Below are 16124 nucleotides of genomic sequence, written 5' to 3' on the forward strand. Positions count from 1 at the left end.
CAATGATATGTACAGATGGCAGTTAAGTATGTTTGCACTATAAACTCAGGGTTATGTGGTGGTTAGGGCAATGGTGGAACTTTGGGGGGAAGGCAAACTTTTATCAGAGCTGGTCTGTAAGCTTAATTACAATGTCTTGTTATTTTTTGTGCATTCTCAGGTATTATAATGTTACATTAAGTCCTGAAATAAGCCAGTCAGCAATATTATTGAGTCCACCATTAGCAGAATTAGACAGTTGACAGAACAATTTTAAAGGAAAGAAGAAAATAAAGTCACATCAGTTATAAAGCTAACTTCTAGTAAGAACCTTGAAATCAATATATGTTTAATATTAGGTCTTTAGAAAAATGCTTTTCCTTCATATTCTACTCAGTGTTATCAAAGATCTATTTTTTCAATACCTGTAAAAATTTTACCTTCATATATATAAGCATGTTCAAATAGACATTATAGACAAATTATTAAATACGAGTTTTTTTACTTGCTGAAATTATATAAGACAAATTTTAAGAGAGAGGCCATTAACATTCTAAGGCAACATTTTATCAAATTGACTAAATTGAGAAGCAGGAAACACAAATGATGATTGCAAGAGAATTTTCATAGTCTGGCCAGACCAAAATATAAATTCCCTCACTAAACTGCATAAATATCCTGTCCTAAACCACTCTACATAACACCATCTTAAATAGTCTCACACACTCTTCCAAATCAGCAAGTTTCACTTTTGCAAAAATATACTTAGAGGTTCAAGTACAGAATATCAAAAATATTTTCTTTGATGAAGAACAAATAATTATTAGAGTTACAAAATGTCTTTTGGTTTGATACGGTGTCTTTGGTTTGCTTCTGGACACTAATCTAATTTTCCCTTGACCTGAGGTTTGATTTAATTAATGGGAATGTGAACTATTTGATCTATCTAAATATCCCCAATAAATACATAAAGGAAACAACTATTTTCTTTAAAAAAAATCAATTCTTGTTATTGAATGATTTTAAAACCAGGAACCAGATTATCCAAGGCCAAACAAACAAAAACCTTGAGACCCTTTGTCTCAACAATTATAGGCAAGGCCTCTTTTCTTATTCCCATCTTCTGGTTGCTACTGACTGAGGGAGATCCTATTTCAGATTCTGGGATGTTCTGCAAAACTCAACCTGGGGGATTTAAGGCAAGTTAAGGGCAGTCCAGTGTTAGTACATTAACTCATTAGTGGCTTCAGGATCTTAGAGAACCATTTTTTAATAACTGGTTTTATAAATAATGAGGGTCTCACAAATTCCAACTTTCTCCTTAATTCACTTTCTGTAACTTTCACTACATTTTCACCTGGGGACTAAGTGACCTAGGATACAGCTGGGGCGTAACAGAATGTCACTGGACTGAAATGTCCAAGACTTGGGTTGCAGCTCCAGTTCTTTAACTTAAAAACTGCTTGACTGGGGGCATGTCCTTGAACCTCTCTGAGACTCAGTTTTATCACATAAAAAGCAAGAACACCACTACCTACCTGATATGGCTATTGTGAGGGTTAATTGTGTAGAGCATTCAAAATGAAGTGCTAGGCAAACACTAGATATTATTTGACTTTGTACTATATTTCTTAAAATATTACTTTTTGCAAAGAAACAGGAACTTACATGTAAGTATTTGTCAAGTATCCAAGTGGGCCAACCCTATGGATTTAACTAAGTCTGGTCTCCCTTTCAGCTTAGCAAGTTCTGAGCCAGATTCTCACTATATTTTAGAGAACATCATCAGGCAGAACTTAGAAGAAAGAAACTGTGATAGAAGATAAGAACCAAAACTGATACACTCTGAGGATATTTAAATATTCCTGAGCCATGTTCCACATGAAGAACACTGGATAGGACATCTTTAATAGTTCTGAGAACATTTTTGATTGGTCACAAAATTTACAACCATTTTAAAACTTTACAGATTATTGTTGTTTCTAAGCCCAAAGCATATCTTTCTATGCTACTACCCACAGATTTTGCTTCCAGAAATTACTAAATTTTCCATAACAGAGAGTCTGAGATTTAGCATAGTATCTTTGCAGTCATTTTACCCAGTGGAACCCTAAACCCACCATATCTATTAAACTACCGTTGGTTCTCACATTCTTTTCATTCTATTTTGCCACTCAATCAAGTCAACTGAGTTAGGACTGGCCTTGGAAATACTGCTTAATGATATGATCAACTCTGTAATGTCAACATCATCTTTGCAATGACTTTGTGGCCTGTTGAAATGCAAATATCCCAGAGAAAGTTAATAACTTTTACCAGTGTTTGTCTACGTCAGAAAAAGGGGATTCATTAGGCTTTTTAATAAGTTTAAATAATTTTTAAAAATTAGTTTTGATAAGAAAAAGGGAGTGAGCAGGAGGTGGCAGTGGGATTGAGGGAGAGGGGTATGCACAGACACACATACACCCACAGAGCACATTACCCTTGCTTTGCAAACCCAGTAAGAAATGCTTTGCACTGCAAATGCCCACAGAACCAGCAGGAATCGAGGTTATCTTGCTAAGCACAGAAGGAAGATACCCAGCAGAAGAATCCAGCTCCTGGTTCTTAACTAAAGTAAACAATAAATATCACAGTCACTTAAATTATCAACGATGTATTTAAATAATACCCCCAAATGGTCTGCAACATGCAAACTAAAATTGTAGACTCCAATCCTGATAAGATCAGTTAATTGCGAGTGCTTCATTTCTATGTATTTCTCTTTAACAAAACATGGCAAGTTTATGTCTCAGCAAAGAATGTCCTTAAATGCCTTGGGAAAAAGCTCTAAAAAACAAAACATATGTCTTTATACATTTACTATATTATCAATATTTGTAATCTTATTTCTGTTATGAAAAATAAATAATATTTCCCTTGGTTATATAATAACACTAATGTGGTGATTTTTCTTTAATTTGTTAAGTTAAAACAAATGCTTTTAAAAGGGGCACTTGCAATAAGAGATAAATCAGATGTGGTAATGGCTTCTTTTGTAAAAGCCATGTGTAAACAGCACATAAAGATGACAGGTCAAGCAGCAGTAGCCCATTCTTCAGCCAAAAAAGGAAACGAATGAAGAAAGAACAAAAATTATCAAAAAGAAAAACATCCCCTGGCCCCTCCACCCCCAAAAGCCTCATAAATAATGGTTTTGATACACTTTCTGTGGAAAAACTCAGGCCAACTGGCAGTTTAGAAAAGGACATTAGAATCACAAACATTCAAAATGGGGATAAACTAACAACAGAGTAACCACGTGCTAGCAAAAGATGATTTAAAAATTCTATCTTTCCTCTCTAGTGTGCCATTCTTAATTATGCAATACTTCTCTCTTCATTCTAAATTTTCTCTCTTGGCTATATCCTCCCCTGCTTTTTTTTTTTTTTTTAATAAAGTTGGCATGCTATTGGTCCCTTGCTAGAAATACATCCTTGTAGTGCTCACTAGCTTCTCCACAAGACTTGAGTCATTTTCATGGTCCGGTGCTATTCCCTGACATATAAAGATTACATCCGGATAAAGGAGCTTACTTAGGAAGATGCTGGCCTTTATTAAGTTATAGTTGGTAAAATTGCTTATTGTAGGAAAATCACTCCATAATGCAGCCTTTCATGAATGCTAGTAAATGAAATTTGCCAATGACAATCATCCTTCAAACATAGTTTTTATAATTTCCTAAACGGTGCTGTTATTAGATTATCCCCAGAATAGGTGAAGGTAAAAGCAAACAGCTGCAAAATCAGTGCCTGATACAAAATTTTAACCATTCAGTAACAGAAAATCTTGCTTTAACACTGCACTCACCAGCACGGACTCCACAGATCAAATGTGTGTTCTCAAACCTGAATAGAGCTATAGAAGTCAAAATGATTGAGCAAATATTAAAGGTTATACTAAACATGTCTAGGAGACCAGAAGCTTTTGGTCGGTCAATTTTATTTCATTATACTAAGAAGGGTTGAGGTGGAGAGAAAAAGATGGAGAGGAAGGGGCTATAACCAATACGAAAACTGATCATTTAGTATGGAACACAATTAAATATACTTGGCAGGATTTCTCAGAAGTCCCAATTCCAAAAATGATTAAAGCCATTATAAGCACTTAAGAAAAAATTATATCCTAATTTGATATCTAGAAAATAGCATCTTGATTCCACAAAACTAAATACAACAGAAAAATATGATTAGATACTAATTAGCTATGTCTTCTCCTCCTGAAAAATCCTATAACAATGAAAATGGCTTTCCATGTGAACATTTTCTACAAATTCCCAAAAGGAACGGAGCTCTGGAGAAATACCTCAAAATCTTATATTACTCAGACATGGTCACAAGGCACATACTTGGAGCTAGTAAATAGACTACTTCAAAATGTGGAGTGTTGGTTTCAAGTAATCACCTGGCTAATACAACAGAATCTAGAACTGTGAGAGGAAGACACAAGACAAGGTTTACTCAAGGTGAAGTAAGAGACAGAGCAGTTCAGCTTCTGTTAATTCCACATCACAGAAGCAAGCTCTCCTCACACCCACATATCCACACCCACTCCATTCTTCACTCTTCAATATGATCAGAGTGGCAAGACTGGATAGTTAATAGCTATTAATTTGTAGAGTGCTTCTTCCAAAAAAAAAAAAAAAGGACTAATTCAGTATATTAAAAATGCTTCTAACAGATGTGACAATCACATGTGTTGTAGTACCTGATTAAGCTGGTTAGAAAAAAGTTATTTTTAAAACTTGGTATAAATAAGTCAAATAGTTCCAGGCCAATTTAAAACATTAATATTCTTGGAACTGAATACACGTCAATAGGTTAGCTCTGTTTTAGGACTGAGCAAAAGACAATTACTGGGCCACAGAGAAGAGTGAAAATATGGAAAAACAAGAGCATTTTTCTAGAAAGACTGGCTGACAGTATTTCTTGCTGACCCACGGAAGCAGAGGTTCTTTCCTTCCCTCCTGTTTTTGGTAGTGGGTCTGTGCAGCATTACTGACTCCTTTCCTTAATGACTAGTATCAACCAGAATTAGATTTGCAATACGATTTATTCTTGACAAATGTACATATTAATGGTGCAAATAACGTGAGAAAAATATCTAAGAAAAAGTTCCAAAAAGAGAATTTCTTAGTAGATTTCTTTAGGCTTAAATATCTTGCTGAACTGCTAATAGGTAAACAATTTATTTAACTGACTATCAGAGCTAAAGGATCCTAGACCAGGGAACTGAAAGGAACACAGGTTTAGGGATTTATTAGAAGGCACCTCCCAAAGCTAATTACAGATCAAGAAATCTTTCAGAACACAACCTCTGAAAGGATATAATTTTATTTTATTCTGACTTATTGGTAAAATATTGCCCAAATAGGCTCTGAATTAGGGAATTCCTCTCAGAGAAATCCCTTTATTTTGAAAAAGGAAACTTTCTAAAATATTTCCTTTAGATACCCAACCTTGAATTTATACAACTGCTCGAAACACTATGGTGCACCAGAAGTCCAGAGTGAAAACCATTTCACTTTCTTTACCATGCTCGTTAGAGATCTCTAAAACTCGGCTGAAGAGAAGGTGAATTTGGGAATTGTTTCTTTATTCCTTAGAAGAAAACGGAGGCAGACCCTTAAAAACCAAACAGAACAAAGGCGTCAGCTGGATTTGTCACTGAAGAAGAGCACAGTTAACACAAAACAATTCAGAAAACTGACAGAGGCAGGGATGCTGTGGTGATAAAGACATTTTATTCAGGTGTACCCTGGCTGCTGGATAAATAGGAACGAGTGCCTTGTCTTTTGTTTTCCATTTCTAATCATAAACAAGACCAAAAATACTTCGCCACTGAATGAAAATGCTAAGACTGTGACTACAGCTCTTGAAACAGTACAAAGGCAGAAAATGTATCTAATCAGTTCTCTGTTTCTCTAGACCTATGTCAGGGGTCAGCAGACTACAGCTAGCAGCCAAAGCCAGCCCTCTCCTTGCTTTTGTATGGGTTGGAGCTAAGAATGGCTTTCATTTTTAAATGGTTGAAAAACAATATGAAAATATTTACTGACACATACAGATTACATGAAATTCAGATTTCGGTGTCCACAAATAAAGCCTGATTGGAACACGTTCGTGTTCACTTGTTTATTGTCGATGCTGCTTTCACTCTACAGTGGCAAAGCTGAGTAGTTATGACAGAGACTATAAGGCCAGCAAAGCCTAAAATATTTATTTACAGAAAAAGTTTGCCTACCCTGGTCTATCTTACATACAAAACTCTTGATATCACAAGAGTGTGATACCTTTGTTGTTTTTGTATCATGTAAAACAAGACAAATGAATCAAACTGCTCTCTGCAATGTATTTTAGATAAACATAAATTGTTAAATAACAGATTTCCTTTATGATATCACACTCCAAGATGAATTTACACATACAGATAAGCACCCCAGTCTCAATAATATGTTCTATAGTGAAAATAGCTGATTATGACTTGTGGTAAGTGGGTAAGTTTTTAACTGGACCAAATTATAAGACAGAACCAAGAGAGACTGACACCTATCACAGAGGTATACGTAGATTCTTTGAATAAACCAGGGACCACACTACAGGACTAATAACAGAGACAGTGGCTTCTGGGCCATATGTGGGCTTTCTGGGCTGTCTGCATGTGTTGAATGGGCTTGTGGTGATTAATTCGGCACAAATTTGTGTCCTAACACAAGAGACTGAAAGTGAAAAGTTAGAGTTTATCCTTTACCATGTGACTAATCATTTAATTCAATTTAACAAATTTTAATTATTTGTTATATATCTGAGATACAAAGGTATTTTCGGCAAAGATAGCTAAAACAAGGCCCTGCACCTCTGAGAATCTCACAGTTTTGAGACAGGCAAAACTAGAAGAGATGGATTAACATCTAAAAAATTTAATATCACTTTTTCTAGTGGAGATCTAAGTCATAATCAGAACATTAAACAGAAAGTGTTTCCATAATTGTATCAATCACAGTGGTATAAATCAAACCACATGGGGTACTAAGGGATGTAAAGGTTAGAAAGGCTGTCAAAGAAGGCAAGCAAACTTAGGATACTGGCTCTGGTGGTAAGCTTCTTTAAGACGTAACAGCGATACAATCTTGTCAGCAGATTCTGCGCTACAAGAAGTTTCCAAAGCTACATAACTATCTCACCCTCCTACTCTTCTATGTAATCCCCCTACCCCTCAAGTGCCTGTGTTATCTGTGAAGAAGCTGTGATTTCCAGAAATTTCAAAATGTTCTTTTAGAGAGGGCAAATCAATGGGTAGGGATGTAAAACTGAATAAACCACAGGGAAGCAACCATTGGGGAAAGGAGTCAGAAGGAAAAAGAGCTGATAAAACAAGGAAAGCTAGAAAAAGAAAGGAAGAAAGCAGGAGGATAACATGCTAGGAGGAAGGCTGGGACAGATCTGGATATCAGATGGTAAGTGATCTGAGGCCAAGAACTATGACTAATTCCAATGTGAGAGTTACTTTTAACTATGTGAAGAGCTTATAAGGTGGAAGACAGAAAATTCTTCAGAATGACTCCATTTAGGAGGTGAAAGAAGTGAAAGCTATTGGGAAACAGACTTTGACTTAATACCTGAATGATTTATATCCAAAAATCTGGGATGTCCAAAGACATAATGTGCTGTATCTTGGGAGATATTTAATCACAGCCTGGGAGACCACTTGGTCTCTGAATCTCTAAATGATATTGTATAGAAGAGTCAAGCACTGGAGGGGAGAGGAGCTGGATTAGGGGCCTATCCAATCCTAAAATTCTGCTAATGCTGCCTCTTTGCATCCCACTTGCAATACCTTGTCCTAGTGGGCAATGAACAAGTGAATGGCTAGCAGTAACCATGTTTTTTCTTTAATTCTTATTCTCTTTGTTTTGTTCAGATAGGATCCTGTACGTGTGGAGACTCTTCTTTAAAAAGATAATAGAGGAGAAAATGAGAGATTAAACTGCATCCTTTATTGACTTTCGGGGGCCTGAAAAGATAGTTGGGACTCTATATGCCTTCTTACCTTCTTTAATCTTTGAAATGTTAGATTTATTCTGTTATTTACCCCAGACAGGGTTCTGACTATATGATAAAGGGAAGGGCTGCCCTCTAGGATATCAATCACAAAAGATTAGAAGAGCATTCCTAAAACATATGTTTCCTCAACAATCTGTCATCTATACATTTAGTTAGGCTATTATTAAAGTTATCTAGCTCTTAGCCTTTATTTCTGATTGGTAGAAGTAATATACTGTACTTTCTCTTCTTTTTGTCTCTCAAGTTCTAGTAGGACAGGAATTTCATTTACAAAATGAAATACTCTGTGAATTTGTAACTGTTGACCACAGCTACCCCTCTTCCTCTTCCAGCCTAACTTTACGTGGCTTCCTCACTTTAACAACCACCCCTTCTTAACCATTTCAGGTGCTCATTACTGAGGTCCACACCAATGTGTTTCTTTTTTACATCATGTTCTGATGCAGCAAAAAGGAGACAGCAGCAGAAATAAAGAGATTTACTGAAACTTCCCTACAGTGTAGAGGAGGCAGATGGAGTTACCCCACACGCCATGCATAACAGAGAATAAGAATGCGGAGTTGTCTCCATTTCCACTACCAAAATTACAAACAACATGGGTAGTTTGCAACGAAAAAAAGTGAAATTTCTATGTATAACAGAAACAACATAATAGTTTTTCTCAATGTGATAGAGAATGCTATAAAGACGTTTAGGATTTTATAAAGTCTATGAAGAAGGACAGAAGGGAAGGAAACTGTAGAAAAGTTCTATGTATCTTTACTACGCTCAATACCCTTGGTAAGAAAAAAACGAGAAAGTGTCTCATATTATTTTTGAATTTTTTTGTCTTTCTTTTGTAAATACATGACCATTGGGTAAAGCCTAAATATAAATTTTGATTGGTAATGCCTTAAAAAAATAACCAAACTGCTAAAGCCTAGGGAGTCTAATATACATTTTTATAGCAAACAATACAGTAATGACCTAGGAATGTAGGAGAAAGTGAATTGGCTTAAATTCACAGAGATTTCAGAGTAAAATTTACAATAATATTTAACAGAAAGAAATGTACTAGGATCTAAGATGACAACTGGAAATCTAGTCCACAGATACTCCCGTTTAATCGTAGTCAACAAAGTCAGTATCTTCTCCCTTCAAAACTTTTACCAAAGATCTAAACAAGTAGTAGAACTGACCCATGCAAACTGAATCCCCTTCATAACCCAAGTGTCAGGATTAAGAAAATGGCTAAAAGGTAGGTCCAAAGTACAGGTGCTGGATTTACTTTCAAGTAAGATCCCCTCTAAGTATACCATATGGGTAAGATGAATTGCTTAAGAGTATGAGGAATTTGGAAAGACACTTTAAACCTTAGTAGTTTTAAGCATTTGGTCAAATATCAATATGGAGTAGACAGAAATAAACACAGCTGTTTAACTGCTTACTTTTATACAAAAAATTCCAAGAAGTTAATGTGTGTTTGTTTTTTACTTTCCAGTCCCTAAAACACCAAGAATTAAATGACAACTAGAGCTTCTGGTTCCTGGAACAGGTTACAGATTCATTCTCATGAGGTAGATTAGTCTCTGCATTACTAGGTGGAAATCTGGGCACCAAGCAATTAAGTGAACTTCTCAGAGTCACCCTAGAAATGATTAATAGCAAAGCCAAGGCAAAAACCCAAGACTTTTTACGGGTCTGTATTGATAACTTTAGTCCAAACTGTTTTTCACTTATCAACCTGATGTTAAGAAGGTGAACCAGGGTAAAACCAGCACAGTTATTTGGATCTGTCTCTGGTATCGAGAATGGAATAAAATGTGAGAGAGAAACCAAGACTATTCACAGCTTTATGTTATACATACTGGCAACATTAATTTTAGGTAATACAAAGCTGTAATGTCCAGTATTTTTCCTCCGATAACTGTGATGGGCATATCTTTTTGAGCCTGCACTGGCAGTTTAGTCCTCTCAACCATTTTTACCCTATTAACAAATAAAGGATCAGTAAGGATCTCTGATGGCTCCTGCTGCACTTCAGAAAACAGAAAAATATTGTTGGCTTACACTAGACTTTTAATGGACTTGAAATAACTCCAATACAAAGGGAAAGGAAATTCAAGGTTAAGTTTACAATAATAATTACTTTAAAAGCTATGTACAAGAATGAAAACTGGAAATATAATCTGAAACAGTTATAAAAGTATCAGTAGAATCCTAAGATTATTTCCTTTTTAGTTTCTTGAAAAAAAATTTTAAAGAATCTAACCAATGTTATAGTTTTTTTTTTTTTTAATTCCATAAAGAAAGCTCTTATATCCCTATTTCACAGATGAAGGGGAGTACTTTTTGATGATCACTTTCTGTGTTAAAGAACAGCTTTGCAATATTTCAGGTTGATCTGAGGTCTCTCTATTCTTATTATGAGTAAAATAATAAATACGCTTAATTACAAAATATTTCTTATAAACAGATATAGCCTGTGACATGTAAGATATATACTCATATCAGATTTTAAATTTAACCTGCTCCTTGATCCTTTCTCACCTTTTTGGAAAGCCTTTAATAACAGAGCAGCAGTTTTCAGGGAATACCAAAGAATTATTTCTACATGTCTCCAGGGAGAATAGAACAATAGTGGTGGGTGTAAAAGGACAAAAGATTCTTGGCTTTACTGTTCTCTTTTTTTGCTCTAAGAAGTCACCATCTTAAAAACAAAGTCATGTTTAGAAGTTTCATCAAGGGAAGTGTTGAGAAGTAAAACAAAGTGCAATAATCTCAGTTTGATTATCCTTCTATGAACTTAGATTTCAAAACAAATATTTGAGACATTAACCAAATCATCCATATTGGTACATTCAAGTGCCATAAAAAGCAAGCTACATGCAAGATTTCATTAATATTGAGGGGAAAAAAACAGGTTAGGTACCCAAGTTGTATTGTGAAGTGAGAGCACACTCATATTTACTTCAGGGAAGCCTTAAAAATCAACATGCAAACAGAAGACACAAACTTGTCATGACAGAACTTTAGCTCACAAGGCCATCCATTAAAAACAATTGATTCCAACACACATGTAAGAATGAACAGGTCTGAAGTCCATCAGAAAAACAAAATATATCTATATATATTTTAAGCTTATCATAATGGATAAATATTGCTTCTAGCAATATAATTACTTAATTCATAAAGAAGTAACACAGTATTTTCATTCAGAGAAGGATATGTTTATGTACAGATCTTGAAGAAATTTGTTATTCCAGGACTTTTAAAGATGGGCAGAATAGTCTGGAAAATTCAGCCCTGGCTGGAGGCTAAAGGGCACCAGCACCATTTTCCTTAAACCATCCACATTATACTTGTGAAAACTGCATTTAACCTTTGCAGATCTCTTTTATACACCAGGCAGAATAGAGTTGTTTGTCCCTGTACATCTCAGAAATACACATAAGAAGGCCACAGAAGTCAAAAGCCCTTTTCTGAAAAAGGCCTTTGTATATACTGATTTGATATCTCAAGAAAAGGAGTGGTTATGGATTCATAGATTAAAATGTATCATTTTAAGGCTTTTTAAAGGTGAGCAAGTTGAAATTTTTTCTTAAACTACAGAGCCCATGCCACAGAAATAACTATAGACAATTAGGAAAATATTCCATCAAATGTTTCTACAGAATATCCTGCTTTGTGTGAAACATTGGAGAGGAGTACATAGCAACAGTAGGCAATAAGAACATGCAGGATAAAAGAGTTAAAGCTTTTGGGGAAAGTACCAACCTGCCATATGCTTAAATCAGATCTCCCTAAATTTGTTAAACTTCGGTGAAGAAAGCTGGCTTGGGCAATCCATTGCTACTCCTTTGTACCCCATGATACATATTCTACAAAGAGTAACATTTTATTGACAGAAAAATGATCACAAGAGCTGCCCTAGGACAGCGAACTATCAAGATCAGAGGGCATCACACATGAGATAACACAGTAGAAGCTAATGACAAAGTTCAGTGGTTTTAGTCTTGACATTTCAGATGAGCACCCTGTTTTCCGATCACAGAAAGACCAACCACCAGACAGCCAATGCAAGAACCACGAGAAAAGACATCACGAAAGGAATACGAGGAGATGAAAAAGTACTAAAGTAGAGGCGGCACTTTTTGAGAGACTTGTGATCCTCAGGGATTGGAATAGAAACCTTGGGAAGAATTTCTTCATTTTCTTGCTGGGGCAAGGCTCTTTCAGTAGATCTCTCTTGCCTGTTAATTTTTTCTTCATCCTGCACTAACAGAGCACGTTCCTGTGTCTGCTTTCATGGTAGAAGATCAAGAAAGACAGAGAAAGATGAACAAAATGACAGATGGAAAATGCTCAAAAATGATACTTGGGGATGTGCAAAGGATTTGGGAAGATCTCTTAGAAAGCTTTTATTTTACTCTACCCTGGCAATTATTCTGGCAAAGTTTCTATAACACAGTAGGGTACTCAATAGGTAATTTTTTGAATGAAGATTAGGAGTCCTGAAAGTTCAAGGAATCACTGGACTTCGTTAGTTATAGTATTTATTCCTCCTTTAAGGATATTCACACAAATTTTCAGTCATTTTTCATTGCTTTGGTGCTGCCAATTTTTCTTAGGTCAATTGGGCAAAGCCAATAACGAAGCATTCTTCTTACCATCAGAAGTTACTTTTATTACAAATAGAATGGCAGAATATAAAATGTTATCCTCATATCTCTTCATATAGACTTTAAAAACTGCAACAGTTCATTCAGTATGGCAATTAGCTTATGCTCAAGGGAATAAAAATCTCAATCCTATACATTGTAAAGATTGCAAAAGAAGAACAAAAGTATAAAAGTTATATGAGCCTCCAAGGTCTACCAGAAAAAGAAAAAAAAAAAAAAAACCAAAACAAAACCCAGAAACCTAAACCCCATAAAACTCAATTATAAATTCCCACCCCCTCTCTCTCTGAATCATGATTTAAAATAATAATGGCCATCATGAAGGTGTATACATCATATTAAGCAAATGCTTTTGATACTTTTAAGGAAAATTATTTTTTTCAATTGTCCAATTGAGAAGATTTTCTCCCCCAGCAATTTCTGCACTCTGCCATCCAGTCAAGACACATGTTCTCTACGAAAGGAAAAACTTGGCTCTCAGTTCTCTCAGTTGAGCCAGCCTTCTCTGATCTGTTTGGAAGTTCAATACTGGTTCTTTGCACACCCCTAAGTGATATGTATCAGGGAGAAAGTAGCTGGGGGACTGGTCAGCAAAAAAAGGAAAAAAGGAAAATAAAGGATGCAAAATTATAATGATTTTCAAAAGAAATAAAGGGAAGAAGAAAGACAACATAAAAAGAATAGGGTACAATTAAATTCGTTTTCTCTCCGAATACGTATTTACATCTTCATGCAGCTTTTCAACCAGCCATGCGCCGAAATAAGCAAATTGAAAGCTGCAAAAGGTGCAGCAGTGAAAATGTTATGTGTTAGGTCAAAAGGCAGTGGGTGTGAATTTACTAGTATAGCCAAAAGAAAAAAAAATCACTGAGCAGCTGCTGTTCAGTTCTGGGGGGATTATCTGCTTAGTGCCATGACAAGAGCAAAATCTGATTGAGAAGCACAAGTCATAACAGCAGCTTTACCTCTGGCCCACCAACCTTTCTTTCCGAGGGGAGGATAGAGGTTTTCTTCACCTGGTCACACACAAATTATATAAAATTCAGTTGCCTTGCAATGCAACAACAATACTGTCAAAGGTGGAAGAGGTATCCCCAGCGAACAGAAATATTGTCCTAATTATTAAAGAAAAAGTAAGATATGCCAGAAAGTGGAATTATCCTATATAAATCATTATCACAATACAGTTCTTTTTTACTGCATTATTCATTTAGAGGGGTAATATTATAACCCTAGAGCTAAAGTACTCCCCACTGATCTAATTTAATTTATAAAAGTCATTTCTTTAAAAGTCCACAGAATGAAACAGCCATTCCCTCCCAAAACCAGCCCTGAGATGGTTTCTGAATGGTTTCGATTAAGACATAAGATATTTTCTGGAAATGGAGACTGGTTCAGATTTGCCAAACTTCATCCAAGAGGGTACCAAGTTACTTCTTCAAAGTAGTTGAGCATCTTTAATTACTTGCCTGGAATCAAACAGGAAACTTCTAGAAAATATGCAGTTATGGTTTGCAGATAGGGTTAACCAGGAGAGGCAGCAACAAGTGCTTTCTCATGGAGTCACAGACTTACAGAAAGCAGTCACTGTCTCAGTTCAAGGTACATCCTCTAGATCTGGAATACAGAACTAATGTCCATTTATACCAGGGAGTGGAGGCTGAGAGGACAGTGAATAGAAACACTGCACCCTATCATCCCTGGTAACTCTCTTTAGCTGCCCATCATCATTCAGGAATTCTCCAGCCTTTTTGGTGAAGCTGGTTCAACTTCATCTGGAGAACTGTTAGCCAATTTTAATCGCATTTTGAAAAATATAAAATGTATCCTTTGTGAACCAATTTTTATTATCTTCTCCAGTTCCAGAAACTAAATAATAAGTTGGATAGTTTACCATGAATTCTGAACACAAAAACCAAATACTTTTAAATTATTAAGACATCCCTTTACATTTCTTAACTACAATTGCTATTGTTTTGAGGGGAAAACAAGCATGTAATTTGAAAATCATTACAATCACTCATTGAGTCACTATGATTATTTATATACATTCTTAACCTGTATGAGCTAAAGAATAAGTAAAGAATTTTTTAATACATGCTCAAGGTAACTTTTAAGATATTTTCATTACACAGATTCATTTACTCAGGTACAGGATTTCCAAAACAGGTAATGACAATAATAATAGAAAAAGAGCAGCCCTTAAAAGGTATCTCTGGGTTCTTCTAATTGTGACGGTCTTATAAAACAGTGTATTAAAAGTTTGATGTTACTCATAAAGACAAAATAAATCATCAATAGTTCCTCTAAAACTGAAATATACTCATTAATACTTAGTATTCTGCGTTCTCTGGCCTAGGGGCCTCCTTGGTTTATTATATAATCGTGGTCAACCATTCCAGACATTTCTAAGTTGTGCAAATGTTCAAACAAAGTTTTTAAAAAATGCTTATCCCTTTCCAATTTTGACATTACTAAATTTAGTAAACTCTCTGGTTCCCGAAGGCACAGTTTGAACATAAAGTTCCACTGGCTTATGGTCAATTCGTAAACATACACTAGCCAGAAGTATGCTGCTGCAGAGACAGTTCTCAGAGCTAATCATCGCCTGGTAGTTCTTAATGGCTCCCATAATTGGCTTGCGTAGTCCACATGACTTAAACAACAAGTTTTGATTATCAATGCTTTAAAGCTGGAATGAACCAAAGCTAAACTTCAGCTCTAAACTTTCAGATAAAAAATATCAATATACAAAAACACTTATTTCACTCATTCTCACAACTGGTCACATGGACAAAGTACTCACTCCTTCTCCTGTAGGGATTTGCCCATTGATGTTAAGTGTTCGAAAGGGAGAGTGAGTAGATAAGCGTTTATCCCATTCGCTAGGCCGTGGTTCTGGTACAGATTCCATGAAGTTCTTTTTCAGCTCACTGATGCTGGCATGATGTTTTTTGATCTCTTCTTGACTTTTGTCTAAATCCTATAGTTGAAAGGACAAAGATGCAAAACAATCAGCACTCAGGGAAAAAAAAAAACACACCAAGGGAAGCCCATCACAGACTATGTGCGTTGGCAGAAAATACACCATATCCAGGATAGATGTTATTAATCCATAGTTTGCATTCAAATTATAAATATACAAAATGGTACATTTGCTTGCTTTTTTTTTTTAAACAAGGTGCTTTTCTTGGAAGCAGTGAAGCATCATAACTCCATACCTCTCAGCAGTTATATAATCCATAAGGAGCTCACTCCTTAATTTTATGACTCTTCTTCCTACTAGGCCACAACACTAGATCTACAACTCCTCATCCCAAGCAGGTAATCCCACAACTCAATTAGCCTCAGCGTGCTAGGAACTGATTTAGGCTCAGCTCAG

The 16124-nt window shown here is 35.7% G+C and overlaps 1 protein-coding gene across 24 annotated transcripts in view; it reads right to left on the reverse strand.

The window, feature by feature from the left end:
* The window catches only part of EPB41 (erythrocyte membrane protein band 4.1), a 167088-nt gene that overhangs the window by 19111 nt on the left and 131853 nt on the right, over nucleotides 1-16124 (reverse strand). For 15 of the 24 annotated variants that reach the window (XM_064493856.1, XM_064493847.1, XM_064493849.1 and 12 more), the window contains one exon: nucleotides 15549-15725. In XM_064493856.1, coding sequence (XP_064349926.1) covers nucleotides 15549-15725 — 177 coding nt within the window. Of the gene's footprint in view, nucleotides 1-12978; nucleotides 13326-13707; nucleotides 13759-15548; nucleotides 15726-16124 lie in introns of those variants that run through there. The other 9 variants (XM_064493858.1, XM_064493854.1, XM_064493855.1 and 6 more) reach the window with 5 other exon arrangements.

Source organism: Camelus dromedarius, chromosome 14 (assembly GCF_036321535.1).
Source record: "Camelus dromedarius isolate mCamDro1 chromosome 14, mCamDro1.pat, whole genome shotgun sequence".
Taxonomy (NCBI): domain Eukaryota; kingdom Metazoa; phylum Chordata; class Mammalia; order Artiodactyla; family Camelidae; genus Camelus; species Camelus dromedarius.